Source organism: Phacochoerus africanus, chromosome 6, assembly GCF_016906955.1.
Source record: "Phacochoerus africanus isolate WHEZ1 chromosome 6, ROS_Pafr_v1, whole genome shotgun sequence".
NCBI lineage: Eukaryota > Metazoa > Chordata > Mammalia > Artiodactyla > Suidae > Phacochoerus > Phacochoerus africanus.
Genome location: NC_062549.1, coordinates 37,611,305 through 37,630,994, shown reverse-complemented (window position 1 = coordinate 37,630,994; position 19,690 = coordinate 37,611,305). Strand labels below are relative to the sequence as shown.

The window sequence follows — 19,690 nt, the reverse complement described above, 5'->3', positions numbered from 1 at the left end:
TTTTATAGCTGCACCCATGGCATATAGAAGTTCCTGGGCTAGGGGTCAAATCAGAGCTGCAGCTGCTGGCCTAGGCCACAGCCATAGCAACACCAGATATGAGCCACATTTGCAACCTGCACACAGCTGGTGGCAACTTCGAATCCTTAACCCGTGAGCAAGGCCAGGGACTGAATCTGCATCCTCATGATTACTATTTGGGTTCTTGCTGAGCCACAATGGGAACTCCAGAGATGCTTTTTGAGAAAAGTTTTGGAGTTGCCAGTAGTTGTTCTATCTCTTGAAGGTTGGATGGCCTTCTAATAGAAAAAAAAAAAAAATACAAGTCAGTATTTAATATTTTCTCTGCAATTTCTATTCTTGGTATCTAGAACAGTCTTTTTCAGATTATGCTTCCTGACCAGTTAGTGCATTATGAAAGCAGTTTAGTGGATCATGGTAAGCATTTAAAAGATATGTACCCTAGAATAGAAAAAAAACCTCACAGTGTACAGTATATAGTAAAGGTTATTAATATTTCAAGAAACCTGTGCATATATGTGCACTTATGCTGGGTTATGATGCAATATTTCTTAGACGACAGCACAGTCATTTCTTATCTGTTTGCCTATGGAGGAGTTTAGCAATTTAAAGCTATCTAACAACTGTTCCTTTCTGGAACATCTAAGAAAGGAGAGAACCTTGTTGTAAATGAAAAATAAATGCATGGCTTACTTTAAATCTTCCATTTTTATGCCTTTATTGTTTTAACATTTTCCATTAACATTTTCAAGGAAAAGTTTTTTTAAAAAAAGGTGACAAATTGTATAAGTTCATGTTAAGTGGTAGATGTGTTTACCTGTAAATTTCAGAGTATTAGCACAAAAGTGTTATGGTTTCTTTTTTCTTTTTTTTAGGCCGCATCTGCTGCATATGGAAGTTTCCAGGTCAGGTGTCCAGTTGGAGCTGTAGCTGCAGGCCTGCCCACAGCCACAGCAACATGGGATCTGAGCTGTGTCTGTGACCTATACAGTTCATGGCAGTTCCAGATCCTTAACCCACTGAGCGAGGCAGGGATCGAACCCACTTCCTCATGGATATGTCCTCATGGGTTTGTTACCACTGAGCCAGGATGGGAACTTTGGAAGTGTTATGTTTTCTTTATGTACCAATCAAAGGCAGTGTTGTGTCAGAAGCTCAGACTCCTTTTATCTTGAGGCTCTGCTGTGACCTACCCAGGTTTTGAATTATACTGCTTTCAGCGTTTTCAAGAGGAGAATCTGGAGAAAGACCTATCCATTTCTTAATACCGTAAGGCTGGGGAGTTCCTGGTGTGGCTCAGCGATTTACGAAACTGACTAATATCCATGAGGATGTGGGTTCTATCCCTGGCCTTGCTCAGTGGGTTAGGGATCCCGAGTTGTGAGCTGTGGTGTAGGTTGCAGATGCAGCTCAGATCCTGCGTTCCTGTGGCTGTGGTGTAGGCTGGCAGTTGCAGCTCTGATTTGAACCCTAGCCAGGAAACTTCCATGTGCCTCAGGTATGGACCTAAAAAGAAAAAAAAAATACGCTAAGGTTGGAAGTGATATATATTCTTCTTCAATTCTGTTGAAGAAAATGGTGTGGACTTCCTGTATGGCTTAGAAGTCCTAGATTAGTAACAGTTCTACATTCTAGAAGGCAAAGCACAAAATATTGATAGATAGCTTATCATTTCTTTCTCATTAATATATTGATTCTTTCAAAAGTATTATTATTTTGTCAGTAATCTTTAAGATACCTAATGTTTATATTTTGTTTATAACAGAAACTGGAGAGCCTTTATTTCATTCTAATTAGATTGAATTTCAGAACAGTGCTTAGTGGAGGCAGGCTATTTAATTCCCTAAATCTTGATTGCTGTGTGAATGAGAGTATGCTGGAACAACTAGTTGAAGGCTATTTTTGGCCTCAGAGTATTATAAGCTTAGTATAGGAGATTTTGTAAATTATTAACTACAGTGCAAAACCAAATTGGAGAGGAGCTCTAAGGAAGCACAAGTAATATTTTTGGGGTTTTAAGAGGAAGGAGTTGTCCGTCATGTCCAGGTATGCATGGCTTCTAAAACACAAAGGTAAAACAAAGAGGTAAGAAAGATTGAAAATGAAAGGATGAGAAATGGCATAGTAGACAAAAGTACATCTGTATTTGTAGCATAAAAGTCAGGCAAAATAAAACTTAAGGCAAATGTATTGATGGACATAATAGATGCTGAATTATAATGAAAGGTACAGTTCTCTAAAAAATATGTGATGACTTTGTACCTAACAACCTAGCTTTGAAATAATCACATGACAAAAAAAAAAGTCCCCAAAGTATATCTCTGAATATTAAATTAACAAGATTCTTTTATGGATACATTTAAAACTCTGCACCCAGCATATTAGACAGTGTACCTTCTCTTGATGCACACATTGGATATCTTTAAACATTGAAAAAGAATTGGACAAAAAGGTAGTCTTGACAAATTTCAAAGAATCACTATCGTAAAGACCATCTTCTCTGGCCACGATACAATTAAAGTAGCTTGTTTTTACTGACATGTTTGAATTTATCTCTACCACTTCGTTATTTGTTTTGTCTTTGTAAGGTCTAATTTTCATTCTACTATTTCCCCTTTCATGCTTGCTTTTTACTTTTCATTGCCCTAAAGTAGCTGATCCATACTTTATTTTTTTTAATCTTTTTGCCATTTCTTGGGCCGCTCCCATGGCATATGGAGGTTCCCAGGCTAGGGGTCTAATTGGAGCTGTAGCCACTGGCCTACACCAGAGCCACAGCAACGCTGGATCCGAGCCTCGTCTGCAAGTTACACCACAGCTCACGGCAATGCCAGATCCTTAACCCACTGAGCAAGGCCAGGGATCGAACTTGCAACCTCATGGTTCCTAGTCGGATTCGTTAACCACTGAGCCATGATGGGAACTCTGCTGCTCCATACTTTACATGTTTTATAGTCACATTGAGTGAGAAAGAATGGAATATATTTACTTTATCTTACTTAGTACTGGAATCTGGTAACATTTTGATGTATAGCCTTTTATACTTTCTTCCCCCATATGTGTGTGTGTGCATACACACACATATATTTTCTTTTGTTTAATTAGAAAAGTTTTTTTTATTATATTTGATTTACATGTTCTGTCAATTTCTACTGTAAAGTGATCCATTTATACATATATATACATTCTTTTTCTCACATTATCCTCCATCATGTTCAGTTACTTTTATAATTTGTATTTTTGTTAGGAACATGTTTCTAGGACATTAATTTTTTTACATTGCTGTTTTGTTTTTAAATTTAACTTATATATTTATTTTGGCTGCACCCATAGCCTTTGGAAGCTCCTGGATCAGGGATCGAACCCTTGGCCACTGCCATGACAATGCTAGATCCTTAACCCTCTGAGCCGCAAGATGGTTATTTTAATCATTGATAATCATTGTATTGTATGTACATCTATTGCATATTTTGTTTAACCAAACCCTTTTTGTTTGTTATTTAGATTTTCATTTTCAGTTTTGTAAAGTGCTCTAACAAACATACTGGTAGGTAAATCTTTGTACACACTTCTGTTTATTTCCTTAGGAGAAATTCTTATCAATTATTGAATCAAAATTTATGAGTAATTTTAAGATTTTGGCATGTGTGACCAAATTATTCTCTAAAAAAATTGTTAATGATGTTTTCTTCCAAGCACATTTTTGATCCAGTGCTGTCTTTTGTTATTAAAAGACATTTTGAACCTTTTATAGATGGAAAATGCCATCATGTCTCTTATTGCTAATTGGAATATCTTTTTTTTTCACTATTTTATGTTTTTAGCCTGCATCCATGGAACGTGTAAGTTCCCAGCCCAGGGATTGAACTTGCACCACAGCAGCGACCCAAGTTGCTGGGGTGACATCGCCAGATCCTTAACCTGCTACGCCACAAGAGAACTTTTTTTTTGCCTTTTCTAGGGCTGCTCCCATGGCATATGGAGGTTCCCAGGCCAGGAGTCTAATCAGAGCTGTAGCCACTGGCTTACGTCACAGCCACAGCAACGCGTATCCGAGCCGCGTCTGTGACCTACACCATAGGTCATGGCAACGCCGGATCTTTAACCTGCTGAGCAAGGCCAGGGATTGAACCCGCAACCTCATGGTTCCTAGTCGGAGTCGTTAACCACTGCGCCATGATGGGAACTCTGCTACAAGAAAACTTTTGTTGTTTTTCTAGGGCTGCATCACCCACGGCATATGGAAGTTCCCAGTTACAGTTCCCAGAATGGGATCTGTAGCTGCCTGCCTATACCACAGCCACAGCAATGAGCGATCTGAGCCATGTCTGAGACCTAACCACAGCTCACAGCAATGCTGGATCCTTAACCCACTGAGTGAGGCAAGTGATCGAATCTGCATCTTCACGTACACTAATCGGGTTCGTTACCGCTGAGCCACGATGGAAACTCCTTTTTTTTTTAAACCATTGTATTCTCTTTTTAGTTTGTTATGTAGGAAAGCTAATTTTTACATTTTGTTAGCTGATCAGTATTCAGTATTCTTCTGTTACATCTTTTGAATTTTCTATATAAAAAAGTCATCTACGTCTAAGGATAATTTTGTGTCATTCTTGTCAGCACTTAACACTTCTCTTTTTTAACCTTTCTTATTTAGAGCTTCTCTGTCTATCTTAAGTAATAATACTGATACTAAGTATCTTCAACCTATAGCTCTTTTCTTTAGCTCCTACAGTAACTGCTCTAAGTTATCTTTTAGTTACCAAAAATGATAGTCATTTTAAAAATTTGTATGTTATTGAATCTCTCTATTACATTACCAAGATTTCTTATTCTTTCCTTAACCTTTTTGAAAAAGTTGTATTTTGAAATAACTTCACCCTTCCAAAAAAGACAAGAAATACTACAGAGAACTTACTTTTCCTTTAACTACTTGAGCATAAATTGCCTATATGATGCTGCATAACCCCTAAGTAAATTTTATACCAAAAACTTAATCAGAATATTTTTAGGTACTATAGCCAAGCTGCTCAAAAACAGAAATTCCATGGTTGATACTGTGGAATATCTGTTTTCAGGAGCTTGGCTTCCTAATGACAATGTTAGGATAAATTGATTGCAAATATTGTCTCTTTCTAACCTAAATTATTTGCTACACACTATTTAAGCATATCTGAAAAATATAGTCTTTGTCCTCTAGGGTTTAGTAGTTTAATAGAGAAGTATATATAAACACATACAAATGGCATTTGTAACATAAGCCCATGGTAAGTGGTTGAAACAGTCTCTTTAGTGTTGATAATGTAGAGTGGGGGGTATTGGAGAAAAGGATATATGGCAGAGGACAATCAGATTGGGCCTGAACAAGAAGGGAGAATTGATAAAGAGTGTTCTACACAGAGGAGAGAATGTGAGCAAAGTCAACGAAAATTCATAGTGTTTTATTTGGTCCTGTGGGCATAAATGTATGTTCTTGGAGGAATAGTTTGTAAATGGGAGAGAGTTGGATAATGGTAAGAATTTGTGGAAAGATTGACTAGTAACGGGCTGTTGTTTTGGAGCCATCTAATATGACATCTTGTAGGTTCTTATTCCCAGAGTGACCCTGTGTTTTCAGATGCTTGAGGAATAGACCTGGATTACTGTTAATTCTTTTGAACAGGTATACTCTCAGGGAGTGTAAACATCGAGGGATGAGAGCTGTAAGATCTGCTTTTCTGTAGCAAAGTTTGGACTAAGTTATTGTGAGGGATTAAAGAGACAGTGACTAAACCAACAGAATAAATGATAACACTGTTACTTACTTTGGCATTGCATTTTTTAATAAGATGACATGGTCTTCTATAGAAGTATTTCTTTTTAGATAACTTGATTTACTTGGGTTAATTGGCTTGTTCATCTCAGCCTATATAATGAGAAACAAAATATTAAAAAGTAGATGGAAAATCCATCAGTAGGGTTCTGTCAGTTACAGTACATCTGAAGCATTATGTTTCTTTTACTACTTTGCACTATATACATTGTTTGTTTAATCTAGTTCTATCTCTGAGGTGGTTTTTTTTTTTTTTTTTTTTAAGACACTAAAAACTAATGAACTCTTAAGAGGTTTTTACGAATTATCTATTGATGACAGAATAGGAAAACCAATATTAGTCATGCTTCTTGACTTCTCAGAAACAGTTTATTTTTAACATCTGTGTTGTAGTAATAGCATGGGAGGAATATATTCTAAAGTTGAAAATTTCGATCCTTAAAATTTCTTTTGGAAGCAATTTGTTAAAACTCGTTTTAGCATTTACTCTCTTAAAAATATTTGTTACCTTAAATGCATTAATATTTTGTTAATTTTACAGCATATGATAATTGGCATTCTAAAAGCTAATAGTTACTATGTAAGAGAAAAACTTGAATTTCTTTCTTATTTGTATCTGTTGGGAATGAATGAAGGAGTTGGTTTTTGCAAGCATGTTATCTTTGAATAAATTTAAATAAGCATTCTTTCAGCAGGCTCCATTGTAGGTTTTAACAATGTCAGTTGCTGACAGAAGGTGATTCTGTTTTGTCCAGTAAAGTTCTAGTTTAGAAGAATACAAGCAGATAGTTATTTCATGAAATAGATGAATTTTTAATTAGTTTTTACACAGTGCATAGTACATTTTACATTAGTTTTTCCATATTTATAGTGGAAAATGCATTTGAATAAAACAAGTTTTTAATCTTTTTCTCCTGTGTCTTTTAAAATGAGGTTTATGTTTAGTTTTATTTATATTTGCAGTTGCATTCCTCAGTAATAAATTTGCAGTTGCATTCCTCAGTAATGTGTCTATGAACACATTTGTCGTGTGAGAAACCTCTGAGATTATAGATTCTCATTACACTTTCCATTCTCTTTCTTTCTCTACTTTTCTTTTTTCTGTCATTTTCATTGTGTTCTTTTTTCCCTTTTTCTGTCTTAATCTTCTTCCTCATTCATGTTTTCTCCCCTTCCTTGTTTCAGTATTATATATTAGTAAGTGGAAATAGTTTAATCCATTATGACGGTCATGTTTCTCCTATCTTTCTTTTTCCATGTTTAACTTTTGAATATTTTTATGGCTATTTAAAGTAGGAACAGAAGATGGCAGCTGGAAAACTTCAAAGAAGCTCATCTTATATATTGTGTAATCAGTATATAGTAATCGTTTCCTTTTGAACAATGTTTATTAAATGGGCGGAAATTAGATGAAGTGTTTGTAGATTAGGATAATCATTGAATAGGAGCTAGTTTTATGCTATTAAAAAACATAAAAAGGTATGGTCTTTATGGTTTCTCTTAGTACCTGAACACTTCATTGATATAGAGCCTCTTTGTAATGGTTTTTGTTGGGGTGGATAATCTAGTTATTAACTGTGTCACTTTGGCAAGTTGTTTATCTATCGGAATGTTTCATCTTGGCAAAATATGATAAATGATACCCATCTTTCACATACATTAAGCTCAGTAACATTTTAAGACTATTGATAGACTTAGGCCTAATTCAATTCTTTTTTCCCCATTTTATAGGTTATGTGCAGAGTCTGATTAGACGAGTTGTAAATAATGTAAATATTGTTATAAATAACCTTATCCTAAAGTATGTTGAAGATGATATTGTCCTTTCAGTCAACATCACTTCTGCAGAATGCTATACAGTAGGTGAATTATGGGATCGTGCATTCATGGATATCTCTGGTAAGTAAATGTCAAGAATAGTATAGATTTTTCCATCATTGAAACAATTGTTTTGGGTTCTCAACATTTTTTGGGCCAGCAGGATCTTTGACAAGTCTAATGAAAGCTTTATACTTTCATTCTAGAAAAATGCACATATATAAAATTTAGCATACAATTAATTATAGGAGGTTAATAGATTAAAAATCTCAAACTTGATTTTTAATATTCTTAATTTTTATTCTTTCTTACCTATCACATGCTTGTTTCAAATGTGATATGTAATATTTTACAATGTGGTTGGTTGAAAAAATAAAATGATATTTAGTTAACATTTTGAATGTTTTTAAAGAAGGAAAGGGGTCATGTTGCTTTTGCATAGTATGATAATGGCAAACAGTGTATTTGATTTATATTTTAGGTTTGTATATTATAGAGCATATTTGAGATTCTTGGATAATCTCGAAGCCTCATTTATTATGTGCTGTCTTCTTATATTAAAGAACTACTAAGTAATAATATTTTAATAACTATCATTTATTTATTATTATGTTCTACATGGAAGGTAGGCACTGTGGTAAGCATTGAAAGTATAGCTATGAAAGAAGTAATGCTGCTTCTTAGTTTTGTCAGAAGACGTAATTGTTAAATAGGTCACAACAGTTGTTGATACGTGTTCTGATATGGTAAAGAATGAGTATTTTTGGCAAATATGGTAAGGAGACTATTGTGAACACATTTTATCTGTGACTTGCCATTGTATATAATTGTTAAAGTGCTGGCACTAAAGTTAAACTACCTGAGTTTGAATCCTGGCTCTCCCACTTCATAGAGCTGTATGACCTTGGATGAGTTACTTCACTGTTTCTTTTCTTTTTTCTTCTTTGTTTGTTTGTTTCTTTTCTTTCTTTTTTTTTTTTTTTTTTTGCTTGTTAGGGCTGCAACCTTGGCATATGGAAGTTCCCAGGCTACAGCTGCTGGCCTATGCCACAGCTACAGAAACACAGGATCTGAGCCATGTCTGAGACCTTGACCATAGCTCATGGCAATGCTGAATCCTTGACCACTGAGTGAGGCAGGGATTGAACCTGTGTCCTCATGGATATTAGTCAGGATCCTTTGTGCTGTGACAAATAGGAACTCCCACTTCACTCTTTCTTAGTTTTCTTAAATACATTCCATGGCATAAAAGTGGCCTATACATAGTCATTGCACAGAAAACGAGCTGCTATTATTATTTACATTTATTTTATCAAGTTCTCATAACAATTCCATAAAGTGATAGCCCTTTTCATTAATTTAGCTCTATATTATGTTACCCATCTTAAGTCCTAGTTAAAAGAAAGCAAAGTGAAATTCAATCACAAGTTTTCTTAACTTACCTTGTTAAGGCATCCAAATGGGAACTATCAGAATTGGAATACAATTTCGTTTTTGTGTGTTCTTTAAGTTTTGGTCTTCACATTTTAAAAATGAAGAATAATCCTGATCTGGCAACTCTGTTGGGAAGCATAAATAAAAGCATATGCAAAGGCCCAAGCTTTGTTTCGGAGACATTGTCAGTGCCTCCTTCTTATCCTCTGTGGAAAGATATATTTGGTAAAAATGCCAGAAAAGGAAGTTAAGAAAAGCAGAAAGCAAACAGAACTGGATAATGCAGGATTAAATAGATAGGTTGACATTTTAGGGGAATAAATTTCATTTATAGTCTTTATATGAAAGTAATGAAAATGTTACTTAGGGAAGTTAGATTGGGAGTTAGAGGATCTTGGTTCAAATTTTCCCTCCAAAAATACTTGCTGAAAAGATTGTCTTTTTCCTATTTTATGTTCTTGCCTCCTTTGTCAAAGATTAATTGGCCGTAAGTGTCTGGGTTTATTTCTGGGCTCTCTCTTCTGTTCCATTGGTCTATATGTCTGTTTTGGTACCAGTACCACACTGTCTTGGTGACTGTGGCTTTGTAATATTGCCTGACGTCTGGGAGAGTTATGCCTCCTGCGTGGGTTTTGTTCCTCCTCCTGCACTGTTGGTGGGAATGTAAGCTGGTACAACCACTATGGAGGTACCTTAGAAATCTATACATAGAACTACCACATGACCCAGCATTCCCACTCTTGGTCATATATCCAGACAAAACTTTCCTTAAAAAAGACACATGCACCCGCATGTCCATTGCAGCACTGTTCACAATAGCCAAGACATGGAAACAACCCAAATGTCCATTGACAGATGATTAGATTAGGAAGATAATGGTATATATACACAATGGAATACTACTCAGCCATAAAAAAGAACAAAATAATGCCATTTGCAGCAACATTGATGGAACTAGAGACTCTCATCCTGAGTGAAGTAAGCCAGAAAGAGAAAGACAAATACCATATGATATCACTTATAAATGGAATCTAACATATGGCACAAATAAACCTTTCCACAGAAAAGAAAATCATGGACTTGGAGAATAGACTTGTGGTTGCCAAGGGGGAGGGGGAGGGAGCGGGATCAGGGTGGATTGGGAGCTTGGGATTAATGGATGCAGACTATTGCCTTTGAAATGGATTAGCAATGAGATCCTGCTGTGTAGCACTGGGAACTGTATCTAGTCACTTATGATGGAGCATGATAATGTGAGAAAAAAGAATATATACATGTATGTGTAACTGGGTCACCATGCTGTACAATAGAAAAAACAATTGTATTGGGGAAATAACAACAAGAAAGAAAGCCGGAGTTCCCGTCGTGGGAACCTCCATATGCTGTGAGTGTGGCCCTAAAAAGCAAAAAAAAAAAAAAGTGCTTAAAAAGGAATGAAATCTGAAAATCCTTTAAAACATGTATACACAAGCATTTCCTTTAGTACAATACTTAGATGTGGGTTTGTTAGATGGGAGGATATGCATGTGTTCACAGTTTCAAAAAAATGCCAAGTCATATTCCATAGTTCTTGTTAGACATGATATTTATCCCCATTTTATAGATTAAATTGCAGCTCATTATTTAAAGCAAGCACCGGAATCAGAATTCATTTTGTATGTTTTTAAGATGGTTCTTATTTTAATAGTGTTTAAGAAAAACATTTTTCAAAACATAATAATTTCCTTTCTCTTTGAGAAATTTTGTAGAATATCCTTGAAATATCATCACTTTATATTCTTATTGCATAATGGATAAGAACATGTGCTCTGGAGTAAGGTTGCCAGAGTTTGGATTATAGCTCTGCTCTTTATAAACTGTCTAACATGACAGATTATTTACCCTTATTACTGGGCCTTTGTTCCACATCTTTTAAACAGAGCCATATAAATATTATAAGAGATAATGGGATGTAAAAGATTTAGTGTAGTGTTTAATAGCAAATACTCAGTAAATTATAATTGTTATAAAGACACAGAAGGAAGCATCAGAGGGTTTTTTCATTTCTAGTCCTATATGATAATTTCTTTAATTTGTATACATGTATATAGTAACAGCAACAAAATCATTTATGTGCTGTGTAAAATGAAATACTATGGTGAGTTTGTGTATTTTGCAACTAACAAATTTGAAATTTATTTGCTTAAACTCTACTGTTTTCACACATAGGCATACTCTTTATACTTCTTAAAAACTTAAATCCAAAAAAAGAAGAGAAAATTAAATATTAATTAGAGGTTTCCAGGATATACTCAGAAATAGAATGGACTACAAAGTATAGTATATTATTATTTTGAAGATTCCCACGGCTATAGCATGTGGATAGTTGCTAACTTAAAATCACTAAGTAGATTTGGGCCTGGAATGTACCTAGGAATTGCTTATTAGAAATAAAACAACTCATTTGCTAAAGGTTTATTTTCTAGTTTGATGCTTTACCAGCAACTGTTTCCATTTTTATTCCCCTGAAAACAAACTTTATACTGTTACTGGTAATTTCTTCATTAGTTATTATTTAGAGGAGTGCTGTCCAGAATTTTCTGGAAATTTTCCTTTTTTTTTTTTTTTTTTAACTGTCCATTTCTTTAACTACTAGCCACATGTGGGTTTTGATTACATGAAATGGGACTAATGCAACCAATGACGTGAAATTTTACTTTCATATAATTGTGATTAATTCATAGATAGATTTATATAACATGTCGCTGGTGGCTACCATATTGAAGAATGCAGGTTTTGAGAGTAGCAGTTTTTTCCAGTGTAAAATAAACATTAAATGAACAACTAGTACTCAAAGTGTTTTTAATATGGCTTCTCAAAAATTTTATTACTGTTAAATTTAATACTCCATTTTAGATAGTGAAATGTAGCAAGTTTTTCCCTAAACTTTGTCTTAAATTTGTAGTTAGGTGTAAAGCAAACCGGGGGAGAGCTGCTTTGTTTCTTTGGCCTCTATTTGGTTCTTCATACATAAGATGGGGATTATTGTGCCTATTTCATAAGGATGTTGGAAGATTTAAATGATGTAATAAATGAGAAGTTCTTTTCATAGGTTCTGGCATCTTATATTAAAGGCACTATTAATCTTATTTCTGCTATTATTATTTTTATTACTATTTGTACTAATAAGTATGTGCCTTTTTCCTTTAACTTTTTACTTAAAATGTTTTTCTTTCCTTTTTTAGCAACTGACCTGGTGCTGAGAAAAGTTATCAATTTTTCTGACTGTACAGTTTGTCTTGATAAACGAAATGCTAGTGGTAAAATAGAATTTTACCAGGACCCTTTATTGTACAAATGTTCCTTCAGAACTCGTCTGCATTTTACATATGATAACCTCAATTCCAAGATGCCTTCTGTAATTAAAGTAGGTGATTCTTTCTTTAGTAGTTGAGTTTCATGTTTCTGCTTTGTTTATTGACTATTGTGTGCTAGTTATTAAAAAGCAAAGAATGTATATACCAGTTTTTGTAAAAAAGTTACAGTATTTATGTTACTTTTTATATTCTATAACTTTTTACATTGTATATTTCAGTAGAAATATTTTGGGGACTTTTTTTTTTCCTATGACTGTAGTTTTCTTTTTTGGTTCAGCTGTTAGTGTTTTTCTCTTCAAGTAGATAGAGGAGACCATATAAAAAGTGTATTTAGGATTTCCTGTCGTGGCGCAGTGGTTAACGAATTCGACTAGGAACCATGAGGTTGCAGGTTCGATCCCTGACCTTGCTCAGTGGGTTAAGGATCCGGCGTTGCCCTGAGCTGTGGTGTGGGTTGCAGACACGGCTCCGATCCTGCATTGCTGTGGCTCTGGTGTAGGCTGGTAGCTGCTGTTCCAATTGGACCCCTAGCCTGGGAACCTCCATATGCTGCAGGAAGCGGCCCTAGAAAAAGCAAAAAGACCAAAAAAAAAAAGTGTATTTATACCCACAGTGGACTGAATATTAGTCGTATTTCAATCCTTATGATTTGTTTACCATTGATCTGATAGTTATTGACCTTATCTTTCTTAGATAACTTTTTAAGACTTAATTTGCTAACCTTATATTTTGGTTTAGGAAATTTTATCTTTTTATTTATAGATTCAAAAATGTAATTAAAATCTTAATATGGGAGTTTTTTTGTAATGTATTTTGATTCATGTGAAAATTTGTCCTCCAAGTATTGATATATATTTTTAATGTGTATAATTATTCTCTAAGTATAAATCTTGGCTTTTTTTATTCCACAACAGTGTTCTCTACTACTTGTCTATCTACTTATTTATCTATCTTTGAAGAAGAATTCACACAGAGACTTGTGATCTTATTAACAAAGTTTTAATGTGAGATGAATTTTTTACTATTGTTAGAAGCTTTTGTACTGTAATGGAAAAGCTGGCCCAAAGTCTGGACACTGGTACTGCCTGCTGTGCCTGTTTGCGCATGGCTATATAAATTATTATTATGTTTTTTAAAACATAAAACACTTTCTAGTTTTAGAGCTTTACTAAAATTAAAAAAATACTTAAATATGTATTTTTACATGAAATCCACCTGTTTTTCTTTGGTGTAGTGTCCAGTCATGAATATTTTATTTTTTTTCTCTACACACTGTACAATGCACATTGGTTTGTTTACATTCTGTTACTCTTCCTTCTGTTTTTGAATTTGCTTCTTAGGCAAAGATAAGCCTGGAAAAATAATTATGCTTCTATCTCAGGAAAATTTACTTTCTTTCTTTGACTTTGAATCTGCTAGTCAGGTTAGGGAATGTTAAGGGTAAATTCAAGATATATTTTAAAAGTAGGTAATGGTTATATAGAAGTCTTACTATATAAAAAATCTTACTGATCATTAGTACAAATTTGATTGTACATTCTAGGATGTGGCTAAATTAGAGGAGAGTAAAATTAAGTAACTTGAGGAATAATAAACTTGAGGAAAACTTAGTGTTGGCATGTAAGTTTGTGTTCTCAAAATTGACCAGCCGGGACATTTCATTGTAAAAAAATACTTTAATGTAAATAAGGTTGTTGACATACAGTTTTTGACTTTGGTAATCACTGAATATGAGGCACCATTATACTTGACTGAAATCAAATTTTGAGTTTTTTATTAATGCTATCATGATGTACAAGTTGTTGTTTTGAGTTAGATTTATTATTCTTCTGATCCTAGGAAATATATATTAAATGGACATGGGCATGGTTTGCCTCATTGATTACCTCAAAGACAGTGGATTTCCCAAAATGTTCCAAATATCCTAGTTATTTGTTTAAAACTTTAACATATGCTTAAGTGGCTTTTGAATTTATTTGTATTTTGGGCAAGCTTTTTATAATTTTTTGTCTTTTGTGAGAAATAAATATGTTCTAAAGATTGTATCATCTATAAGATATAGGTCATATGGATGTATATTTTAACATTTCCTCTTTTTTTTTTTGTCTTTTTGCTATTTCTTTGGGCTGCTCCCACGGCATATGGAGGTTCCCAGGCTAGGGGTCAAATCGGAGCTGTAGCCACCGGCCTACGCCAGAGCCACAGCAACGCAGGATCCGAGCCGCGTCTGCAACCTACACCACAGCTCACGGCAACGCCAGATCGTTAACCCACTGAGCAAGGGCAGGGACCGAACCCGCAACCTCATGATTCCTAGTCGGATTCGTTTAACCACTGCACCACGACGGGAACTCCTAACATTTCCTCTTTATTAAAAAAATTTACATGTTCTTAACAGGTTTTCAGAGGAATAAAAGTCTGCACATAAATATTTGACCGCATCTCTGATTAATTCCATAGGAAAGATTTCTGTGATTGTAAATATTTATTAATGGATTTAAAGCTTTTTTAAGGCTTGTGATCTGTACTGAAAAATTGTTTCCAGAAGGGTTTAACCAGTATATATGCTCATGAACATTAAAGAGAGTGCCTGTATTACACTCTTATTATTCTTAAATATGATTGTATTTTTAAAAAATGCCAACTTGTTGACCAAAAATAATGTACTTTAATATTTATTATTTAAGTTAGATTTTTGAAACTGTATTCATTGGCTATTATTTTTTTCTTTGAAAAATTCATTCAGGAATTCCCTTGAGGCTCCATGGGTTAGAGATCTGGTGTTGTCACTGCTGTGGTTCTAGTTACATCAGTGGCACAGTTTTTATCCCTGGCCAGGGAATTTCCTCATGCTGTGGGCCTGGCCAAAGGAAAAAAAGAAAAGTTCATTCAGGTTCTTTTTCAGTTTTTCTGTTGGGGATTAATCTTACTGATTTAAAAGATATTTACATATATATATTTTTATAAATATCTTTTATATATTTAAAGGATATATATGTGTGTATAATGTTTTAAATACATGGGTACATGCATACATACAGGGTTGATTCTTTGTCATTAGTTTTGCTAAGATAGCTTATCACTGGTGCTATTGGTGCCATATAGTATTTAAAAAGATGTGGCAGAGAAATCTCAAATTTAAGAAGAGCTTGGCAGGCCTGCACTGCACATCCTTCTCCAGTTTTCTTACCTCTTCATGGTCTATTCAGTGTATGATTTTTAAGTCAGCTTTAAGAAACCTGTACTCATATTTGGAGTTTCCGTCGTGGCGCAGCGGAAACGAATCTGACTAGGAACCATGAGGTTGCGGGTTTGGTCCCTGGCCTCGCTCAGTGGGCTGAGGGTCCAGCATTGCCGTGAGCTGTGGTGTAGGTCACAGACATGGATCTGATCTGGCATTCCTGTGGCTGTGATGTAGGCCGGCAGCTGTAGCTCCAGTTCGACCCCTAGCCTGGGAACCTCCATATGCTGTGAGTGCGGCCCTAAAAAGACAAAAGGAAAAAAAAAAAAAAAACGAAACCTGCACTCATATTTACATTTGGTATTTTATACCTTCCTCATACAACTTTCTTTTTGTGCCTTTCCTCCTAAACTATGATGATTACCATTATTTATTTATTTATTTTCCTGTTTCACAGGTACTAAGATGCCAGTTAGTTAAAATAAGCCTTCCAAGAGATTTGACTTTATGGCTTAATTGGTTTTATTTCATGTTTATGTAACATCAGGAAACTATTACATTGAAACTGTGTTTATTTTCTATTGATATCTCATTGAGGAGAACTTAGATTGACTGCTTTGTATCCTATTGATAGTAATTAATCATTTCTTACAATTGATTCATGTTATAAATTTTATATCAAGTTTAAATCTCTTATTTAAAGTTTTTTTGAGAAGTTTTTCTAAACATATATTTCACTTGGCTTTCTGTATTTGGCAATAATCATTTTATCATGTGCATACTTGAAAAGTTATTAGTAATTTTCTCACTTAACATATGTTTTTAGGGTATGTATTTGTTCATTTTGGGTAATAAAACTGGAAAGGGTGATTAAAGTCTTAATAAAATGACATCATGAAAATTTTATTATTTTGACCTTTCTGGTTTTTGTTGGAGGATTGTCATGCTCTTAACATTTTAGGGTGGATATTTTGATAAAAATTTTTGGAAAAATTATCTGGAAATCCACTGTGACTATGTCTTCTCATTATCAATTCTATTTCCATTTATATAGTTTGGATTAGTTTCTGTCTAAAGTGTACTGATCATCATAGCAACATTTAATTCCTAAGATTTTAAAGTAAACTATTATTTTGGCTTAATATTAGAAATGTTGTGACATTACTCTCTCCTATGGTATTCCACTTTAAGACTTAACTCTCTACTTAAGTTAAATGCTACTGCCGTTGAATATGCTTTTGTTGATATTTTTGTTTTTCTCAAAATACAGATTCACACCTTAGTAGAGAGTTTGAAACTTTCTATTACTGATCAGCAGTTGCCTATGTTTATCCGTATAATGCAACTTGGGATTGCTCTTTACTATGGAGAAATAGGAAATTTTAAAGATGGAGAAACAGAAGAGTTGGCCTGTCATAATAAAGATGTGTTAGGAAATGTTACAGGTAAATATAACAAAAAATTTATTTTACAACTATTGTCTTACAGTGTTTTCCTCATTGTGAAACTTAAAAAATTACAGTGTTAGATTAAGTTTTGCAGTATTCTAATATGGGATGATTTTATTTTGGTTGTTTGACACTAATTTTTTTCTTTTCTACACTTTGCGTACTATTTTTTACATGTTAAATGTTAACTTTAATATTTTCAATAGGTATAAGTGTTCAGAATGTGCATTATGTAAAAGTTAAGGTAGCCAAATCAAAATTTCCTAGTAAATTGTAGTTCAGTTGACCCTTGAACAACATGGGTTTGAACTGTGCAGGTCTACTTACTCATGAACTTTTTTCAATAAACACATACTGTAGTACTACACGACCTGTGGCTGGTTGAATCCTCAGATGTAGAACTGTGGATATGATGGAGAGTTGACTGTAAAGTTATACCTGGATTTTTACCTTGTGCCCCAACCCCCTCATTGTTTGAGGAGTAACTATATTAGTAATTTTTTTCCAGTGTCTCACCAAGAATTATTGTTACTAAGTTATTTATATTTAATTAGGTATAATTACAGTTAATTATAATTACATATAATAATTAACTATATGCTTCATTGGAGGATACCTACTTAATGAATTGGAGCATTAATTAATGAAGCATTTACTTCATTGTCAGATACTTAGTGGATTCACTTCAGTTATTTAATTTCATTTTACTTTTATTGAAGCCTGCTATACATGAGACATTATTATTGGTAATGTGGGAAAATACAAAGAAGTTCTCTTCCTTTAAAATCTTAATATGTGATGGAGGAGTTCCCGTCGTGGCGCAGTGGTTAACGAATCCGACTAGGAACCATGAGGTTGCGGGTTTGGTCCCTGCCCTTGCTCAGTGGGTTAACGATCCGGCGTTGCCATGAGCTGTGGTGTAGGTTGCAGACGCGGCTCGGATCCTGTGTTGCTGTGGCTCTGGTGTAGGCCGGTGGCTACAGCTCCGATTTGACCCCTAGCCTGGGAACCTCCGTATGCCGCGGGAGCGGCCCAAGAAATAGCAAAAAGACAAAAAAAAAATCTTAATATGTGATGGAATGGACAGTCATGTGAGCAGTTAAGTATGATATATGGCAGAATGATAGGATGTTTGATTAAACAGCGGTATGAGTGATCAGAAGTAGAAAAATGATGAAAAGAATGATTGGCTTTAAATTGTGTTGGTCAAGACTCAGAAAAATTTGGAGATGGTGATTAATTTCCACAGAGTCTTTAGAAAAGGGCATTTAAAACTTAGGAAGAAATAACCCAATTAAAAGAATTGGCAAAAGACCTGACTAGATATGTATACAGAAAAGATACACAGATGCCCAATAAGCACGTGAAAATATGCTCAATATCATTAGTCATGAGGGATAATGCAAATCAAGACCACAGAAACTACTTTGCAGCCACTAACCAGCATAGTTATAATAAAAAGATATGTAATAACATGTGTTGGCAAGGATGTGGATAAATTGTGACCCTTATGTATAGCTAGTGGGGATGGAAAACAATCTGGTTTCTTAAAAAGTTGAGGATAGAATTACCATATGATGCAACAGTTCTATTCCTAGGTTTATATGAAGGAGTTGATAACATATGCCTACATAGAAACTTGTATATGAATGTTCATGGCAGCATTATTCTTAATAACCTAATTTAATAACCTAAATGTTCACCAGCTGATGAATGGATAAACAGTTGTTTATCTACATATTAGGCATAAAAAGGAATGAAATATTGATAGATGTTACAACGTGAACTTTGAAAAATTAAGTGAAAGGAGTCAAAAGGGAACATGTATGATTTTCATTGATGTAAAATATACCTAATAGGCAGTTCTTAGAAGCAGAAAGTGGATTAGTAATTTGGGCTTGCAGGGGAGGAGAGAATGGAGAGCGACTGCTAATGGGTAAAGGTTTTCTTTTTTAGAGTTTCATGTTTCTTAGAACATGGAAATGTTCTAAAATTAGATAGTGGTAATGGTTGCACAACTTTGTGACTATGCTAAAAACCACTGAATTGTATGCTTTTGTAGGGTTTTATGATAGTGTAATAGTAATCTTGTCTCTTTAAAAAAAAAGGCTTTGGGAACAATGTTGTAAGTGTATGTAGGTACAAACCTTGTATTTCATTTCACACTATACAGCAAATTTCTGTTAGACTTTGTTCCTGTCTCAGCAGTTCATTGTCTAACACCTAAACAAAATAGCATATAGTAGATGCTCAATTCATTTTTTTCTACTATGCTATTGTAAATTTCAAATATAGAGAAGTTGAAAGAGATATTATACTGTGAACATCTACATGCTCGTCATCTAGATTCTACAATTATTATTTTGTCACATTTACTTTATCAGATATTTGTTCATGTTACACTACTTTCTCTCCAGTTCAGCCAGTTTTTGGTACTTTCAAGGTAAATTATGGACATTGCTATACTTTACCCCTAGACGTCAGCACCATACTGTTAACTAGAATTTATTATTATATATAATATATATAATGTGTTACATTAATGTATATTAATGGTTCTTTTAATTTTTTTAAAGATTAAGTTTACAAAGTGAAATGCATACATCTTAAGTATACTATT

At 34.2% G+C, this 19,690-nt stretch overlaps 1 protein-coding gene across 10 annotated transcripts in view; it reads left to right on the top strand.

The window, feature by feature from the left end:
* Window positions 1-19,690, top strand: part of VPS13B (vacuolar protein sorting 13 homolog B) — a 717,975-nt gene that overhangs the window by 34,621 nt on the left and 663,664 nt on the right. For all 10 annotated transcript variants that reach the window (XR_007135424.1, XR_007135425.1, XM_047783533.1 and 7 more), the window contains exons 5-7: window positions 7,565-7,732; window positions 12,310-12,491; window positions 16,893-17,067. Coding sequence is in view for 8 of the 10 variants with exons in the window: in XM_047783533.1 (XP_047639489.1) it covers window positions 7,565-7,732; window positions 12,310-12,491; window positions 16,893-17,067 (525 nt within the window). In the remaining 2 variants the exon portion in view is untranslated. The remainder of the gene's footprint in view (window positions 1-7,564; window positions 7,733-12,309; window positions 12,492-16,892; window positions 17,068-19,690) is intronic.